Here is a 21,117-nt window from a genome sequence, read left to right as displayed (position 1 = left end):
AGTTATGTTGCCATCTGAGATTTCAAAACTCCTCACAGACCCGCCTGTCAGAGGTTTCCTACACTTCGGAAACTTCTCCTCCTTCACGACTCCCTCCCCAGGATGGGTCTCTGTCCCTAACTCTTTTGTGTCTCCTTTTGTCTTTTATATTTTGTCCTACTTCCTTTCAAAGAGAATGGGCTGTCTTTCTGGATGCCTGGAGTCCTCTGCCAGCATTCAGAAGTTTGTTTTTTTTTTTTTTTTTTTTTTTTTTTTGTGGAAGTTGCTCAGCATTCAGATGAACTTTTGATGAATTTGTAGGGGAGAAAGTGGTCTCCCTGTCCTATTCCTCTGCCATCTTGGGCTTCCCTATACACTCTTAACTCTCTTTCTCCCCAGTCTCTCTATGATAGTCTACTCTCTTGGCAGACTTTTAACTCAGCCTCAGACTTTATCGCATTCACTTCATCATTGTATCTGTGCTGCTGACTGTGCATAGGAAAAAAAGAAAGAAACAAAAAACCTAACTTAGAGCTCAGGTTTTGCTTTAAATTTATGATCTCTTTTTTTTTTCAGCAACAAATAAAACATCTTATCTGTATCCATATCCATTTATGCTATCTTACCTCTTAATTGTGACTAATGAACTGTTTTTGACAGTTCTGTGTACTGGATCCCATGTCCTTTTACCTAATTCAGGGAGCTTCCTTCTGCAATTATTTCCTCTCTCCTGTAAGCATCACTTGTTTCCTTCATACTTAATTATTCTCATCTATAAACATATTAGAATATTTATTATCTTAAATAGTAACCTTTCCTTGATTCAACACTCCTTCAGCTCTCATACTATTTTCTCTGCTCTCCTTTGCAGTAAGGCTTCTTCTATCTCACATGTCTCTTCTATTTTCTCTTATATCTAATCTTATGAGGCATTAATGACCACCACTCATGTCACCAAAGATCTTTGCAATTGTCAAAGCTAACGAGCTAAATGAAAGGGAATCCAAATTAATGACAATCAGAATGGAATAAAAGGGATGGATAGGAAAGATGTTATAAAACCAAGTTAACAGAGAAGTAGAGATACTTTTATTCATTCACGAAATATTTGTAATCTCACATACTATCATAATAATTTAAAACGAAATATAGATAATCCCTAATTTATAATTTCAAATTAGAAAATTGCTTTCAATCCTTACATTGTAGGAAGAACATAAGCATTGAAATACATAAAAATAAAATATTCTTAGCTCCTATGTCACCTATCCCACATCTTTCACATAGTTGATGACAAGTGGATTCATTAATTCAGTTCTCAAATATTCTTGAGCCCTGACTTTGTACTAGGCACTGTTTAAGGACACAAAAGAAACAAAACAAGATGGTCCCACTCCTGGTTGAGCTTATAAATTAGAAGAGAAAACAGATGTTGAGCAGAAGAATATAAATTCAGTCAAATAGACTGATTATAATTGTGATAAGTTTCAACAAAAATGTGAGTACAATAATGTATACACATATTCCCTCTATATATGTTTATGTATATACATAGAGATAGTAAAGAGTATTATACAAACATATATACACATATATATGTAATGTGTATATGTGTGTATCTGCACATATATGAAAGATAAAGTGACAGAGATTAGCCTGGTTGGATGGAGAGTGGCAGGGGATAAAGGGTTAGGAAAGACTTTCATGAGAAAGTAATATTTCAAGTAGAACTAAGTTATCTACAGAATTGGCATTGACTAAATGAATTCTGCTTTGCCAACAGCAGGAACTATTCCTGGAGAGGAACATAGAATAATGAGGGAAAGTTGGTTTCAGAATTAATAGAATACTGGAATTGAACCCCTTACCTGTCATTTAATAGCTCAGAGATATTGAGCAAGATATTGAACCTCTTCAATACTCACTTTTTTCTCATTTAAAATGGAATAATCATATCTACCTTGTTGTGCTTGAAAGATTTAAATGACAATTTAGTTTCATTCACTTGGCATAGCACCAGGCTTATAGCAGATGTTCGGCCAATGTTTATTCTCTCTCTTTATATCTCAAGTCTTTAATGTATAGAAAACCTTGTGATGAGGCTGTGATAATCGACATTCCCCCTCTCAAAATGTGTATCTTTTGAACCATTTCATCCATAGAGCCTCTGAAATCATTAAGAGTATATGAGGTAAAATATGTAATGAATTGTTTACAGAGCAAATCAAGGCCTGCTATGTTTAGTATCTCAAATGAGCGTGCTAACAGCAGGAGTGTTGGCACTCTCAATAACAAGACTGAAGTGAGGAAACAATCTGTGCAGATTAAAGTGTAAAAATACAGTTTTAACAATAGTTTAAAACAACCCGTTTGTCACGTTTTCTCCCAGAGTTATGCAGCTGATCAACCAAGCTGGCGGAACTAATTCCTCCAGGATATTTTAAGTCCCTTAGCTTCGTGGTGATTACTTTATGAATAGATAGACAGCTATGGGTAAGAAACTTTGCTGAAAGGAATAATCTTTCTGAAGAATGTTAAAAATTTAGAAATAAAAGGGAATGTGGTTGAGTGCTCTAGTAGGTTGTAATGAAGAGGAATACACTCAAGTGAATGTATGTAAGAGATTTTGTTTTCCAGAAATACATGCAATGATAAGAGGAAAGAAATATTAGAGAAATCCAAGATCAGGGTCTATAGCATGCCTTGACTTTGGGGACTGGAACCTAGCTGAACCCAAATAGTTCTAGTCATCTTAATTAAAGGAGTGTATGGTTGTTCCCTTTATTTCTCCTCCTTAAATGTGGCTCATCTATTATACACCACATTTCTACCCCACAATTGGCTTGGTCTTATCCTGAAATTTGAATATATATTCCCTATCTTCTAGATGATGTGTGTGTAGAAACTGCTTCCTCATAACTGAAGTTTGACTTTGTCTTATTTTTATCACACTGCATGCTTTTATTTTCTTGTAGAAAGGATTGTATATACACCAGTTTGTGACTACTGTGCTTAATGAAATGAGGAAAGTCCACCATACTTCTGAGGCATTTTACTTACCATTTCTAATAGCAAGAAGATTCTGATAGAAAAAAGCATTCAAACTAATTGTATAGAAATATAATTTCTAATTTCAATCACACTTGGAAAGAATCAACTCTGATTAATGTGGAATATTCCCATATATTTATTTAGAGACCTTCAAAGCACTTAATTATTAGATTATTCATATGTCATTTTGAACCATTATTTTTATTTTTAATTTCCTTTTGAGTCATTAGTGCTCTTTATCCATTATTACTGAATCCATTCAAAGAAGGACTGACTTTCAAAGAAAGACCCTTGGCTGTAGAAATAAGAACCATAGTTTACTGAATTGTTGATCTGTCGTTATGCTCAACATAGGTCTTGGTGGAATCTCATAAAAGTCAAAGTACCAAAATTTCTAGCAAGTTCAAAATTTTTTTTTCTTATTCATAAGAGACATACATGAATAAATATACACACACAGATTCACAAAGTCAAAGAAAACATGACAAAGAATCAACCATAAGGGTTCTAAGTAATGAACTTATTACAAACCTATATATATATATACTGGTTATGTAGATATATTTATGAAAAAGTTTCTGTAATTTTATTTATCATTAGAAATTTATAAAAATAACCAAAATACTTTTTTAAAAGGAAAACTTTTAAATATACTTCTGTTTCAAACTTTTAAATAATATACTTCTATTTCCAAATTTATTTTTTTAATGTCATTTTATTTTTTAAACTTTACATAATTGTATTAGTTTTGCCAAATTTAATTATCAAATTTTTCAAGATTGCTCTTTTTAGCCTGTTATTATAATGCTAGTGAGCTTAAATATTTGTTTTGAAAAATATACATATGAAAATATATGTATACACACACACACACACACACACATATGACCGAAGCAGTTGAGCATGCATATAGTTATTTCTTTAGACTTTATGAGTTCTTTTTCCAAGTTATGGATTCACAGGGAATGATGCCATAGATGATGATGGTGAGAAAGGGGTAAATGACTGTGGCATGAACAATGGAAGAAAATGTATCTTAAAATTCGTTAATCAGAGGGAAACAATTACATGGTGAGGCAATCCACTGATCGATTTATTCCTGGGGATGGAGAAGGGAAAAAATATATTCCTTATTATTTCCTCTGATTCTGTTCTCTGATTTTCAAATTATATTTATTTATGATGAAAAATATCTTCCATAATAAAACACTGATTCTTCTCAATCTCCCCAGGTACACAATATTATAATGGTGCAGGTATTTTAAGGTAATGCAAGTGACTTATTTCTTTTTGTCAAGAGATCCTTCTATCTCTTGATTTACATAACAGTGATTCAGCTGGAGAAACTATGATTCAGGATAGCATACACTTTTTCTAAAGTGAGAAAACAATATTTTGTCTACTTAGAGGTTCATCAGAGAATTGAAAAGAAGGCTCTGGGCACTTTTTTAAGTCATTAAAGTTTCCACAGATTTTAACTTTTAGTTTATTATAAAATACAGCAAGTAAAAAATGATCTGTTAATATGTAACATATATTTCCTAACATACAACTACTAGATAACTATACCCACAAGACCAGGTAGGATTATAATTATAAGTGAGAAAAATGGATCCACAGAAGTTCTATCCATTGCTACAATGTTTCACCAGAGCCAGGGATGGAGTTGGAATTTGCATCACTTATCTACAAATCACAGGTTGATATTTAATATGTCCTGAAAAGATGAGTACAGTATTGTACGATATCTATGCAGACCACTTGACCTGCCTCTTGAGAAACCTGTATGTAGGTGAGGAAGTAACAGTTAGAACTGGACATGGAACAACAGACTGGTTCCAAATAGGAAAAAGAGACCATCAAGGCTGTATATTGTCACCCTGCTTATTTAACTTATATGTAGAGTACATCATGAGAAACACTGAGCTGGAGGAAGCACAAGCTGGAATCAAGATTGCTGGGAGAAATATCAATAACCTCAGATATGCAGATGACACCACCCTGATGGTGGAAAGTGATGAAGAACTAAAGAGCCTCTTGATGAAAGTGAAAGAGGAGAGTGAAAAGGTTGGCTTAAAGCTCAACATTCATAAAACGAAGACCATGGCATCTGGTCCCATAATTTCATGGCAAATAGATGGGGAAAGAGTGTCAGACTTTATTTTTCTGGGCTCCAAAATCACTGCAGATGGTGATTGTAGCCATGGAATTAAAAGATGCTTGCTCCTTAGAAGGAAAGTTATGACCAACCTAGACAGCATATTAAAAAGCAGAGACATTACTTTGTCAACAAAAGTCCATCTAGTCAAGGCTATGGCTTTTCCAGTGGTCATGTATGGATGTGAGAGTTGGACTATAAAGAAAGCTGAGCACCAAAGAATTATGCTTTTGAACTGTGGTGTTGGAGAAGACTCTTGAGAGTCCCTTGGACTGCAAGGAGGTCCAACCAGTTCATCCTAAAGGAGGTCAGTCCTGGGTGTTCATCGGAAGGACTGATTTTGAAGCTGAAACTCCAGTACTTTGGCCACCTCATGTGAAGAGCTGAATCATTTGAAAAGACCCTGATGCTGGGAAAGATTGAGGGCAGGAGGAGAAGGGGACAGCAGAGGATGAAATGGTTGGATGGTATCACCGACTCAATGGACATGGGTTTGGGTGGACTCCGGGAGTTGGTGATGGACAGGGAGGCCTGGCGTGCTGTGGTTCATGGGGTAACAAAGAGTCGGACACGACTGAGCAACTGAAGTGACTAATGCAAATCATAAACAAAATTCTGCCATATTTATATGCATAATGTGAGGATTTCCAGGTGGCTCAGTGGTAAAGAATATGCCTGCCAGTGCAGGAGACATGAGTCCGATCCCTGGGTCAGGAAGAGCCCCTAGAAGAGGAAATGGCGACCCACTCCACTATTTTTGCCTGGAGAAGCCCATGGACAGCAGAGTCTAGTGGGCTACAGTCGATAGGGTTGCAAAGAGTGACACAACTGAATGACTGAGCATGTACACATATGCATAATGTGATCAATTTAGTCATTTTCTTTCGCTCTTCTCTCATCAGGTATATTTCTCATGAAATAAAGTAGAATCCTTAAGACACTTCATGAAGTCATTTTAATGCATTTAAATGTGCAGACTATAAAATGTGGAAACTATAGTTTAGTTCAGAAAGTCTTCATTTTGGTACTTATCCTGTGTACATCTTCATTGCACTTATTGTGTTTAATTAGCCAATATGTAAGCACTGGTAACAAAGAGTATGAATAATAATAATAACTCCTGGTGCTATCTCTAAATAAATTAGATGCCTATCAATTGTTGTCACTATTTTTCTAAACAAATGTTCAAGCAAATTTATCAAGCCACTGCTGAGTCATCCTAATAGACAAATGATAAAATACAACATTCCCAGATATTGTTTATCATCTAGCTCATACTTATGTTTGAGATTTCTCTTTCACTGGTACTTCATACTCAATGCAGTAAAGTTATATTTCTGATAAAATTCCAAACTGCAGAAGGAAATGGAAACCCACTCCAATATCCTTGCCTGAAAAACACCATGGACAGAGAAGCCTGGTGGTGTACAGTCAATGGGGTCACAAAGAGTCAGATGCAACTTAGTGACTAAATAACAACAACAAAATTCCAAACAGAATCTCACTTCCATGTTTTTCTTAAAAGGGTACTCCACTTGAGAGTCACTAACTCTCCATTGTTGCGTCTTCAGTGATCCCACTGTCACAATCCATTTAAAGCAGTTCTCCCATTTTTCTCAACTGTCTTAGTCAATAGTCTTTCCTTCCTCTAAACTTCCATAGTACTTTATCTTATACATTTCCAATTTAATTTATCCTCGTTTACTAGGAAATATGTAGATATATAGGGGCTTCCAAGGTGGCTCAGTGGTAGAGCTCACCTGCCAATTCAGGAGACATGGATTTGATCCCTGAGTTGGGACGATCCCTGGAGAAGGAAATGGCAACCTATTCCAGTATTCTTGCCTGAGAAATCCTGTGGAAAGAGGACCCTGGAGGGCTACAGTCCATGGGGTCACAAAAGAGTCCAACACTACTTTGCAACTGAACAGTAACAACAATGTGGATATATAGATATAGAATACAGATACAGGGTATTTATATTTATTAGGATTTCATTCGTTATTAAAATGTACAATGTTTTAAAATAGGAATCATTGTGGGTTGTGTATATTGATATACACCACCACCATTTCATTTTCTACTTTGCCTAATCTAGAGCATGATGAAAGTGAAAGTGTTAGTTGCTCAGTCGTGTCTGACTCTTTGACCCCATGGACTGTAGCCTATTCAAGCTCTGCTGTCCATGGAGTTCTCCAGGCAAGAATACCAGAGTGGGTACCAATTTTCTTCTCCAAGGGAACTTCCTGACCGTGGGATCAAACCCAGATGTCCTGCATTGCAGACAAATTATTTTTCACTGAGCCACCGGATAAGTTATGAAATAGAATCTGACATAAAGTCACCACTGGTTATGCTGAGCTCAATGAGTTATCAGTCAGAGCTATTTTTGGTTACAACTGAGAAATACTATTTGAAATAACTTAAACAAAACAGGAAATTCATTTCATATAACTGGGAGATCAAGTAGCTAAATCCCAAGTAGAACTGACATGCTACCAGTACTCTTTATTCGTCTTTCCTCTATCTGCATTGGCTTAATTCTGTCTAAATTGTCATTGGCTTAATTCTCTTCAATGGAGGATTACCTCCTTCCAATTATGGATGCTTCAGTGGCTCTCAGACATGCAGGCTCTTTTTTTGCCATGAAGGAGATAGTAAGATGGGCTCCTAGTCTGGAGTTCAAAAACATCAGCTGCCCATCAATGAATCAAAGATTGTGCCCAAGGCAGTGAGGTAATCCAATTGGTCAAGCTTGGGTCATACGCCCGTGACAAGTTCATAACTACAGCAGATCCTATAGGAAGATAGTGGCTCCATTTAACTCTCATGGCTAGAGAAGATAGAAGCACTTCCCAAAAATAAGCACTGAAAAATAGTAGCTATTCTTGGAAGACAAGGAACAGTTGTTGAGTATGATTGGCAAAGATGTTCAAGACAAAAATGTGAATACTCATTACTTGAACATGAGGTTATCAGACAAACATTTTTAAGTCATTGCTGCGACTAAGTCGCTTCAGTCATGTCCGACTCTGTGTGACCCCATAGACGGCAGCCCACCAGGCTCCCCCGTCCCTGGGATTCTCCAGGCAAGAACACTGGAGTGGGTTGCCATTTCCTTCTCCATCTGTAGCCTAAAATTTTAGTAAATTTTCCAAATTATTGTGAAGTCATTGTATCTTTGCTCTGCCATTGCGCTTGGGGAAACACTGCTCTAAATTGTATTCCACTTAGGAAAAGCACCCTAACTGTTTATAAGTAATTGGAATACATAAGAAAATCAACAACCATGAAGACATAGAAGGAGAGTACTGTGCTATCAGATGGAAGCCTTCTGTTTATTAGGAATTAGAGTAATTTGAGGTCATCTTCTAGTGGCATATAATTCCAAAGTGGGTCAGCCAACTAAGCCAGAAGAGACAGGTGTGGGGAACAAGATGAAGACAGAACATAGTGTCTCTTGAGCATATTTAGCTTAATACCAGGAGTTATCAAAAAATAAAAGAGCTACCTTGACTGAAGACACAAGCCTAATATTTTGATCTTTATGTGTCTTATAAGGCTGTTTCTCTTTCCTTTTGTCATCAAAGCATACTGAAAAAAATGAATAAATTACAAGCTAAGCTGCATATGATGACATATTAAAAATTGCAGTTGAAATAATCCAAATATCCATGGAAGACCGTTAATGATTGATTAGTACTTGTGATATGTCTGGACTCTTATATTCTGTGATTAAAATTCCTCAACAGAGTGATGTCAAGAAAACAGCTATAAACTTAAGGAGAGAAAACTCCTATTTTGTCCCTTTTCCACAAACAGCTTTCAATAGGACTTTGAGCCAATTACTTGACCCTTTGGACTCAACCCTCTCATCTTTAAAAGAAAGAAGGTAAATTATATAACTTAATGTGACTTTTAGCTCTAACATAATTATCCCATGAAACACAAAGCAAAGCTTAATCTCTGAATGTAATCAAGTCTTTAAAGAATAAAACATACCTAAGTAGTTTTCTCCTCTATCCTCATATCACCACTATTAGAGTGAAGTTTCAAAGAACTAGTTATTTCTTACAGTGCAGTTCAAGCTAGGTAATATAATTTGAAGCCTTGCATTTAAACTTTCTATTTTTAATATCCAGTTCAGATGTTAACAAACCCCCTGGGCCCTAGAGTGAGGCTTAATAATGTGTTTGGCTGTACAGGAATCATTTAAGGAACACCAGAAGCCTCTACATGGACAAAAATTATTTCTTAAATACGATGAGGAGTGCCTTTCCTTAGAGTCACTCTTAAGAATTGAAGCTATAAAATAATATCTTCTTTGCAACTCACAAACATTATCTGGAAGAGAATTGAGAGAAGACATGGATCTGGCTCCTATTAGCCCATAGTGTCAGTAATACCCTTGGTATTATTTAGAGGCAGATCCAAGTCTTGAAGCGTCTGCAATGTTGTACAATTATTAGACATTCTTTAATGAAAAAATGCCAAAATATTATAAAAATGGATTATAAAGGGAAATTTTAGTTAGGGTAGGAAAAAATAATCAAAAAATTACTGAAGTTTGGAGATTCAGGTTCTTCTGAGATGTCTTTAAACAATGTGCTACAAATAATTGTACATAAATATTTTCTAAATTCAGTCTGACTTTCACTGCCTTTCTACAACATTCTATGGAACTCAGCAACTTCCGACACTCACAGTGAACTATGCAAGTAGGGCATTAAGTTTAATAGGCATCATGGTAAATCATGTATTGTTAAATCATCAGACTGACAGACAGGAACAAGAATACTACAGAATCAGGGTTAAGAGGGGATGGGAAGATCACAAGCTGACTTCAGGGACTGCTTCAGGCAGGTAGTCAAAGGTAACCACTGAATAGGATGCCTGGGAGTCTTTATATAGGGACTTCCAAGTATTAGGACATTGAAGATAAACTCCTCATCATTGGATACACTCAGCCAGTTATCACCAGCAGGCCAAATACTGCCATCAGGAAATATTTAAGAAAAAAGAAAAATATAAAAATGTAAAAGAAAGGAAGTTGAAAAATATGTGGGCAGGGCAGAATGATCTAAGAAAAAAGTTTGAAGAGAAAAATATTATTGAGAAAGATGGAGAAGACGTTCTTAAACATCTGTTCCGAGTGATGTTGTAGAACTGACCACTTAGTTCCCTAGCTATTTGCCAGGCTTCTGGTGCTCAGGGAACATTAGACTTGGAAGGAATTGGGGGAATTAGCCTGACACAGCACATTACATTAACGGTAGTTCTCTTCCCTCAGTTTAAAGATTAGAAAGAGTGTCACAGAGGCCACTGACATGTCAGAGATGCCAAAGTCTAGTTTTAAACAAAGCCAGTGTCCACAAGCTTGATGAAAAAATCAGTGATATTTTCTCAATGATGGCTTTGCAAACATCTACTTTAAAAAAATATCTGAGATAATCTTCTTCACAGTGAACTTAAACACTTTCTATCTAAAGTTGTCCACATTCTTCCTTCAAAGACCATCTCAAATTTAAAAATTCAAATAATAATAATAAAAATGAATATAAAGTTTATATAAAATATAAAGTTGCTTTTTTGGTGTTTTTTTGTTTTTTGTTTTTTGTTTTGCTAATGGTGGCCATTTCCCCCTTTGCATGTCCAGTGCATCTTGCCTTCATATCTTATGGTATTATTTCTTCCTCTGTCTGAGTTTCTTTCTTTTCTCTCTTTTCTCATCCCCCACACACCAAGGAATTACACATAGAGCTATACACATACACAGATCTCTATGTACATATATGCCTTTGAAGAAAGACATGCCAAAATATGCACACAAACACTCCTTAGAGAAGCATCTGTGCTCAATCATAATTGTGTCCTCTGTGGGGTTGCTAAAGATTATTTTTGGGAGGAAATTAGCTCCAAGACTAACAGAAAGCACAATCACTGGAGTCATCACTATTGCATTTTTTTTTAATTGAAGTATAGTTGCTTTGCAATATTGTGCTGATTTCTGTTGTACAGCAAAGTGACTCTTATAGCATACTGTTCTCTGATCTGTGAAAACACTCTCCAAGCTCATGGCTTTAACTGCCACCTGTGAGTGATGACATTAAATGCATATCACCTGCCCAAATTACCACCAGCTTCGTCCTCTCACATTATGATGAATATTATATGGGCATCAAAGATGATACTCCTGAAATGAAAGTCAGCTGTCCCACCATAGCTGTGTCCTTTTTTCTTTTACTTGCATCACTCAACCTCTTTCCCAAGCTGGAAATCTTAGTGTTATTATTAATGAGGTCCACAACCTTTTCACCAGGACCCCTATTGTGTGCCAAGTTCAAGTCTTTTTTATTTTTTTAAATTTTCTCATTCTAATGCTTCTTCTCCTTTTTTGCTATATAACTTAAGTCCAGGTTTTCATTACTTCTAACTTGTATTATTGAAGCAATATAATTGATCTACTGTTTTCTGCTCCAATTCCAGTATATATATATATACACATACAAATTGCCAGTCTCCTATTTGAAACCCCAATGACTCTAAATTACTTATAGATTAAAGTTTGAATTCCTTACTCTGATAATCAAGGTCCTCTAGTTTTTTGACTCCATTTATATTTCTAAATTTGCCTAGTATGACTTCCCTTCACAAATCAAGAAGCCAGAGAAACTGATATTCCTATTCCTGGTGGTTTCTGATTTCTTTGTCATTGTTCCTCCAGTTCCATTTACTTTTTCCTATCTTTCTCTCATTTATACAAATGCTTACTATTGATATAATTCCCTCAAATGCACATAATACTTTCAGGATACCTCATTCAGGGCACTTATCACCTTCTGGGCTTCCCTGGTGCCTCAGATGTAAAGAATCTTCCTGCAATGCAGGAGACCCAGGTTCGATCCCTGAGTTGGAAAGATCCCCTGGAGAAGGGAATTGCTCCCCGCTCCAGTATTTTTGCTTGGAGAATTCTATGGCCAGAGGAGCCTGGCAGGCTACAGTCTACTGGGTCACAAAGAAACAGACACCAACTGAGTGACTAACACTTTAACATCACTTTCTATCTTACATTACAATGATTCTGATGTATAACTCTTCTCTCTGGTGCTTGTGATCCTTAGTATGTCCCAGTCTTTGCGACCTCATGGACCTCACTGTAGCTCGCCAGGCTCCTCTGTCCATGGAATTTTCTAGGTGAGAATACTGGAATGGGTACAATTTCCCTCTCCAGGAGATCCCGACACATTGATTGAACCTGCATCTTCTGCATTGGCAGGCAGATTCTTTACGCTGCACCACCAGAGTAGCCCCATTCTTCTCCTACCCTTGAGTAAATACTGTTTCTTTTTTTAAGAATACACTTGCTTTTTAAAAATACACTTGAATGCTTGAGAGCACAACCCATGGATAATTCATCTTTGTATCTCCCACAATGCCTAACAGAATGTATGCACATTATGCTGCTGCTAAGTGGCTTCAGTCGTGTCCGACTCTGTGCGACCCCATAGACGGCAGCCCACCAGTCTCCGCCTTCCTTGGGATTCTCCAGGCAAGAACACTGGAGTGGGTTGCCATTTCCTTCTCCAATGCATGAAAGTGAAAAGTGAAAGTAAAGTCACTCAGTCATGTCCGACTCTTAGCGACCCCATGGATTGCAGCCTACCAGGCTTCTCCATCCATGGGATTTTCCAGGCAAGAGTACTGGAGTGGGTTGCCATTGCCTTCTCTGTATGCACATTATAGATATTTAATAAATATTCAATAAATATATGTTGACTTAACAAGCATTCATTTACCTGACAATGACAAAGTTCTGAGGCCTTTACTTATTAAAAACAACAACAACAACAACACTATTATTTACCATGGGATTTGTTCTTAGTTACTTATTTCCTCTGAAATATAATCAGTAGCTAAACTACCAGTTGATTGGCACTTTCAATAATTATTATTTTAAAGGGTATTGAACATACATGCAATCCAGTCCTTAAAGATAGATTAGAATTTCATCATAATTTAAGTCTGTGTGCATGTCTTATTTCAGTGCATCAAAAATTTAGCTGTCTTCAGACAGATATGGACAACACAGTGTTTTTCAATGTAACATCTCCAGAACTGGAAATAAATTGTGACCTTCATTTAATGTTTAAAGACTATTCTTTGTTTCCCAGGTGTGATGGGAGAATATGAGCCGAAAATTGAGGTCCATTTCCCTTTCACGGTTACAGCTGCTAAGGGAACAACTGTTAAGATGGAATGCTTTGCACTTGGCAAGTAAGTACACATACTTCTATAATTAGACACAATTGTTTATTAAAATGTGACATGTCTTATTTTTATATCACTTACTTTGCTAGGTTTTATTTTCCTTGAATTAAACCTTGAAGCTCCTTGGTGGCTATTCATTTTTTTAAAGAAAGGCAAGTGGGAATTGATGAAGTAACCAATTATAATTATCTCTTTGGTCATTTCTCTGGGCAATAATGTGTATAATTTTGCTATTTTAACATAAAGGAAATGTAATAAAAGAAGAGCTTCACATGTCTTTGCTTACTTGTCTTAAAATTTCAGTATCATTCTTAAATTTTATGCAGCAATGATGTAAATAAAAAAGGGATGAGGTCCTATCCTTTCCCTATGTAAAAGATATAGATTCTGACAAGATATAATAAGACAAGAGTATAAAAATCACAAAGATAATAGTCACACTGTCCAACAGATTACTTTAATGTCTTCTGGAATAATGATAACAATAGCACCAGCTGTCAATATGTACAACATGCCACTATTCCCCAAATCAGGAAGATGATTTATACCACACTCTAATGCCTGCTATGCTTAATGATTCTATTTTGGAGATTTTAAATCTCACAATGTATAATCACTTGTCAATGATGTTTACATTAAAAATATAGGGCATAAAAACAGGAGTGAGATTTTGATTATATTTGATTAGAGTATTATGATTTATTTTAAATAGAGTGTTGCTGTTTTATTTTTTTATGGTGATAAGACCTCAGAGTCCTTTCTAGACTCTATAATTATAATTTGCATAATTGCATCTCTATCAGAGTTACTAATCATTCAACTTCAGTCATGGTGAGCAAACTCCCACAGCATAAATATAACATACATGGAAATAAAACATGCTCTATAAATATATTTGTAGTAGGCTTAGTCTGTGGGTGTGAAAATCTTAGTAAATATGAAAAATTCTGCAATAAAATGTGTTTTAGAGCATAACAATAGTAATCACCGTGTTTTCTAATATTAAAACTATTTGAGATAACATGCAATTATGTTTAAATCTAAATAGGAGTCAGATCATAGTCAATTAAAAACAAAATAGATTGTTGTTTGGTCCATCAAAAGTGTTGAGCAGTCCAACAAAAAATGCCTGTAAGAGGAAGTATATTTCAATAACTTAAAATTCATCCAGGAGTTACTTGGCAGATATCCGAGGAAGATTTCCAAGCACACATATATTAATAATTAAATACTACCATAAAAGTCATGTTTTTCATCATTTTCCAAAGTTGTGGTGTCAGGTATTCTTGAAAATGCCCCAAGTGAACTGCTCAATTCTGATAAATACAAAAATAATTATATTGGCTTGATGTCAAAGGTTTTAGTATATCCTACAGTTAAATAATTTTTAAATGTCAGAATTTGCACTAAAGCCACAAACGAAAGGAGGTCATACTGTAAAACAAATTAGAGAACTAGATTTATAGAGAAAAAGCAATATGGGATATTTCCCCAGGCAGGCTTATTTAATACATTTGATATGTTTGCTTTCGGAAGTCTTGAAATATGCTTAGTAAATTGATCCGTAAAGTCCATTTCATTCTAGGCTGGATCTAACTGCCAAATTAAGTTCTTTTAATGCTATATTTTCTTCAGCTTCTCCACTCCTTCTTTGTTACTCCCTCTTTCCCCATGAAAATAAATAAATATGTAGGAAGGTGAACAAAGCACACAGACCGTTTAGAAGGTCTCTGCTGCCTATTCTTTATGTGAAGTGTCACAATTATGGAATAAAGAAAAAGAACATGTTATGAAGAGATTTATCCCTACCTAAAGACTAATTTACCACTCTGTTGAAAGTAAATAAGATCAAAGAAATAGCATCTTTACATATGTTAATTTCTGTAGAGCACATTATCATGTGGAATAGATCATCACTGCATCTCAACAGGATCACAGCAATTCAAATTAATACCTGAGCATCTGCTTTATTCCTACAGCTCACCTGAGCTGCATCCCACTTTAATAAGTACAAGATTCCCTGGTATACCTTTGTCTGTCCAAAATCTTCAATACCTGCCACTAGATATCGATCAGCACCTTGCCACTCAAGCTGATTTGCCCCCTCAGTCTGTCCACATAAAGTAGTTTAACCAAATGTTCCCCATAGACTATGACAACCAAATTCTTGCATGGAGCATACTAAGCTCTATTCTATCTCATGGGCTTTGCCCTTGTTTTCTCCAGGCCCCCACTCATTCTCTGACCTCAACTTAAACATCGTCTTCTAAGAGTTCATCTACAATACTTGAAGTATATAACTCACACCCATTACTCTGTATCTAAATCTTGTATTTTTCTTCATCAACCTTAACACAGTTTTAAAGTATCCACATATGTATTTCATTACTTAAAAAAAAAAAAAAATCACCTTATCAGTCAGGAATCCCACTGGAAAGACTCAGATAACTCAAAAGAATTTAGGCATAAATTGAAGATCCAAGAGAACTAAGAAAAAAACTGAAGTATCTGCAGACTAGTGACAGCAAGAAGTTATTCTCATCCTGAAGCCAAAATGAGCAAGGGTGGAAGATAGTGTCACCAGAAGCACAGAGACCTGAAGATACGGTGTTGTCTGGGGGCGACTCTACAATAGCTATAGCTGTGCAGAGATGTATTAGATGAACACAGCTGAGGAAAGGAGCTGGAAATTCATATCCTGACTTCTTCTTTGTGCATTCTGATCTTCTCCTTCTGAGTTCATGACTGAAAGGGAACTAGAAGCCAGCCTGCAAGCCCAGAGAATGCAGTTGGCAATACAAAAGGAAGTCAGAGATTCTGAGGGAAGATGAGGGTGACCAGCAAGGGAGACAAACAGAATAACCAGCAAGTACCCATCATTAAGTTTTAAGCCTAGTGAGGGCAGGGATCCTGATTGCGGTCTTCACTTGTGTGTTTCCAACGCCTACCACAGTGCCTGGCACACAGCACTCAGGAAATAATTTTTGAAGGAAAAATGAACTCTGAAAGCTATATGCCCACTTAATCCAGTATACTTTTTATTAATAGATAATAAATAATAAACTTTATTTTCTAAACATGTCAAAATACACTTCCACCACTGCTCACAAAGAAAAATGCTATGTTCTTACTCTTTTTGAAAAGTACATTTACCTCTTTACATAATTTGTCCCTAAACACATTCAGGTATTGCAACTTAGAGTATGTAAATTAATACAGCTATAGTTGCACATGGAAACTTACATTACCATATGTAAAATAGATAGCCAACAGAAATTTGCTGCATGTCTCAGGAAACTCAAACAGGGGCTCTGTTTCAACCTAGAGGGGTGGAGTGAGGAGGGAGATGGGAGGGAAGATCAAAAAGGAGGGGATATATATATATGTATACCTATGGCTGACTCATGTTGAGGTTTGACAGAAAACAGCAAAATTCTGTAAAGCAATTATCCTTCAATTAAAAAACAAATAAATAAAAAAAGATAATTTAAAGATATATAAACTAATAACATTTTCTGTGTTCTTGAAGGAAAATAACAGAAAGGCAAATTATTTTAGATTACCAAAGTTTACTGTATCTTAGTATCACACAAATTCACCAACCTGTCTAATTTGAAGTTAAATAAAAAGTCAATTGGGATTGCAATATACTCACTACTATATATAAAATGGATAACTAATAAAGACCTACTACATAGCAACGGGAACTCTACTCAATACTCTGTGGTGACCTATATGGGAAATGAATCTAAAAAAGAGTGGATATATGTATATGTATAACTGATTCACTTTGTTGTACACCTGAAACTAACACAACACTGTAAAGCTGTGTTATACTATACTCCAATAGTGTGTATGTATGTATATACATATACATATATATACTCCATAGGGACGACAGAGGATGAGATGGCTGGATGGCATCACTGACTCGATGGACGTGAGTCTCAGTGAACTCTGGGAGTTGGTGATGGACAGGGAGGCCTGGCGCGCTGCAATTCATGGGGTCGCAAAGAGTCGGACACAACTGAGCGACTGATCTGATCTGATCTGATATATATTATATATATATATATATATACACACACACACTATACTCCTATAGTATGTTAAACTATACTCCAATAAAAATCTGAAAAATAAAAAGAAATGCCATACGATCTCACTTATAATGTGAAATCTAAAGCATGACACAAATGAGCTTATTTATGAAAAACAAACAGACTCACAGACAGTGAGGACAGACTGGTGGTGGCCAAGGGGGAGGGGGAGGAGAGAGGACGGGGTGGGAGTTTGGAGGCATCAGAAGCAAGCTGTTTGGTATAGAATGGATAAGTGACAAGATACTACTATATAGCACAGGGAACTATATCCAATGTCCTATGATTAAATGAAAAAGGATATTTTTAATGTGTACCTATATATGTGTGTGTATCACTGAATCACTTTGCTGTACAGCAGAAATTGACACAAGTTTGTAAATCAATCACACTTCAATTAAAAATGCCCACTTTATGGAAAAGAAATGTATTTTATAAAAACAAAAGCACCCCTTAATAAACTTTTAAAAGCCAATAGTAAAGTTGTAAGCTGTAAGTTTTCTTCTAAAGAAATCTCTACTTAAATCTGAATTTTTAAAAAATCATATGGTTTTTCTATAAGCTACTGCAAAAGAATACAACAGGAGAATGCTATTTATACCCCCTTGGAAATCTCTGCAAATAGAATTATACAACACTGAGTACAGAGAGAATGCATGAAGTGACTGTCAGATGATATGTTTAGTATTGCTCAGTTTAGCAAAGGTATGATTTCCCCAGGGGGGTGGGAAATGGGAAATGCTTAAAGAGGATCCACTGGGAAACAAAGGTGTGCAAGGCTTGGGAAATACAGCAAAGTGTAAAAATGAGGAGGTGGATTAATCACTTTGGAGAGAAAAGGCTGTTTTAGACATATGGAAGATTATTATCAAGAGATCACCACAAGCTGTTCTCCAGTTTCACCAAAGTGGGGAGAGGGAGAAATTCCAACAGTATGGGACAAAACCAGTGAAATTAGAATAAGTATAATGTAGAAGTGTTTTAAAAAGTTATTAAAAGGAAAACGGGCTATCAGTGAAGCAGTAGAAGCTTAGAAGCTTTTTCCCCACACTGCTGCAATAACTAAGATCTGTCTGTCTTCCAACAATTTAGGTGCAATGTTTTCTGAAAGGAGAGAAATGGTACCGATCAGGGTTGGAAATGAACATTTTAAACCTTCTCTTTTGCCTGCCACTCATCTGCCCACTCAGACTGAATTATTAAGAGTAGAAGGTTAGGGTCAGGCAGACTTAATTGGCTGCCTTTTGGCAACTACATTATTATACAACGTTTTAAAGTGGTTGGTGGCATATGGGGGAAATAGAAATGAAGGGTGTTGCCTTTTCTTACTCAGCATTAAGCTTCATGACTTTAGTTTGGAAAGAAGCACTGCTTTTGATATTTCCCAGGTTGGCTTTTAAACACTGGACACAGTACTCTTGAAAGGAAATGAGAGATAAAAGATTAAAGGACAATGTAAGTAAGGACTCTCTTAGGACCCTAATAAATATTTCATTTCAACATTATCTCTAAATATGGTGTGCCTAGAGATTATCATACTAAGTCAGACAGAGAAAGAAAAATACCATATGATGACACTTACATGTGGAATCTAAAAAAGTGATACAAATTAATTTATTTACCAAACAGAAACAGACTCACAGACTTAGAAAACAAATTTATGGTTACCAGAGGGGAAAGGCTGGAGGAGGAGAGGGATAAATTAAGAGTTTCAGATTATCATATACACAATGCATGCATGCGTGCTAAGTTGCTTCAGTCATGTCTGACCCTTTGTGACGCTATGGACTGTAGCCTACCAGGCTCCTCTGTCCATGGGATTCTCCAAGCGAGAATACTGGAGTGGGTTTCCATGCCCTCCTCTAGGGGATCTTCCTGACCAAGGGATCAAACCCAAATCTCTTATGTCTACCTGCATTGACAGGTGGGTTCTTTACCGCTAGTAAAGCCCATACTGCTGGGAAGCCCCAACATATACGCAATACTATATGTAAAATAAATAGCAAGTATCCACCATATAGCAGAGGGAGCTCTACTCAATATTCTGTAATAACATATATGGGAAAAGAATCTGAAAAAGAATAGATATATGTATATGTATTAGGGGTTCCCAGGTGGTGCTGTTGCAGGAAGGGGGACCCCTTCTAGGGCCTGAAACTGGGCTTTTGTCTAACACTCAGAAATGAATTATCCGAGGAGACACATCTGCTGACAAAGCAAGAGCTTTTATTGGGAAAGGGCACCAGGGTGGAGAGCAGCAGGGTAAGAGATCCCAGGAGAACAGCTCTGCTGCATGGCTCGCAGTCTTGGGTTTTATGGTGATGGGATTAGTTTCCAGGTAGTTTTTGGCCAAACATTCTAGTTCAGAGTCTTTCCTGGTGATGCACGCATCACTCAGCCAAGATGGATGCTAGCAAGAGGGATTCTGGGAAGTGGACAGGCACATGGTGTCTCCTTTCCACCTTTCCTGAACTCTTCCGGTTAGTGGTGGCTTATTAGTTCCTTATTCCTTACAGGATATCCTGTCATAAAACAACTCATGCAAATAGTTACTATGGTGCCTGGCCAGGGTGGGTGATTTCAATCAGTGTGTTTCCCCTAACAGTGCTAGTAGTAAAGAACCTGCCTGCCAATGCAGCAGACATCAGAAACGCTGGTTCAATCCTTGGGTAGGGAAGACCCCCTGAAGGAGGGCATGGCAACCCACTCTAGTATTCTTGCCTGGAGAATCCCATGGACAGAGGAGCCTGGTTGACTACAGTCTGTAACAGGGTCACAAAGAGTTGGACATGACTGAAGTGACTGGACACGCATGCATGTCCCTGTTCGGGCGCCACTTGCTGAGGTCCAGCCCCGGTGGATCCAGGGAATTCGAAGCGGGGACGGCGTCGGTGAACTGGATACAATAGCTTTAATTAAATATTAATTAGAGATATAAAGAGTAAGAGAATAAGGATAGCTCAGTAGGAAAATTCAGCGGAGAAAAGAAGCTGAGTAACTTGGTTTAAGTGGAAAGCCAATACAATTCCAGACAAGGAATTTGCATCACCTACGTAGGCCGCAGGCGTCCTCCTTTTCTCCCGAAGGAAAGGAGACACTAAGGCCTCCGCACTCAGATCTTAGAAGCCCAGGCAAAATTAGTAGGTTTGATGAGCCTCCACGGTCCAGATGGGAATTCAGCCAGAAGGTGAGAGAAAGAATGACATGGGGAGACCAAGTTTTGGTGAACAAGGCCCACACTTTATTTTCCAAAGTAGTTTTTATACCTTAAGTTTTGCATAGAGGATAATGGGGGAAGGGGTAGAGTCATGCAAGGACAGCAGTCCTTGATCCTAATCAAAGCCAGGCTTTCTTCCTGCAAACTTGTCATATGCAAAAGTTTAGGTGATTTACATCATTTTCTGGCCAGGAGGCCTGTTAACATTTTATGACCCTTTCTTCAGAAAACTTATTTTTCTCTAAAGGTGATTATTCTAAAGCCAGGTGCCACCCTCCGAAAGCATTAGATAAAGTTGCATTCCTATAGGGCAAAGGTATGGTGGACTATAACAAGAAAAGAAT

General features: G+C 36.8%; 1 protein-coding gene across 1 annotated transcript in view; it reads left to right on the top strand.

The window, feature by feature from the left end:
* Positions 1-21,117, top strand: part of CNTN5 (contactin 5) — a 649,216-nt gene that overhangs the window by 219,000 nt on the left and 409,099 nt on the right. The window contains exon 7 of the mRNA XM_055548167.1: positions 13,360-13,462. Coding sequence (XP_055404142.1) covers positions 13,360-13,462 — 103 coding nt within the window. The remainder of the gene's footprint in view (positions 1-13,359; positions 13,463-21,117) is intronic.

This window comes from Bubalus kerabau, chromosome 15, assembly GCF_029407905.1.
Source record: "Bubalus kerabau isolate K-KA32 ecotype Philippines breed swamp buffalo chromosome 15, PCC_UOA_SB_1v2, whole genome shotgun sequence".
In the NCBI taxonomy this organism is placed as follows: Eukaryota; Metazoa; Chordata; class Mammalia; order Artiodactyla; family Bovidae; genus Bubalus; species Bubalus kerabau.
This window is presented reverse-complemented; position numbering and strand designations above follow the sequence as displayed.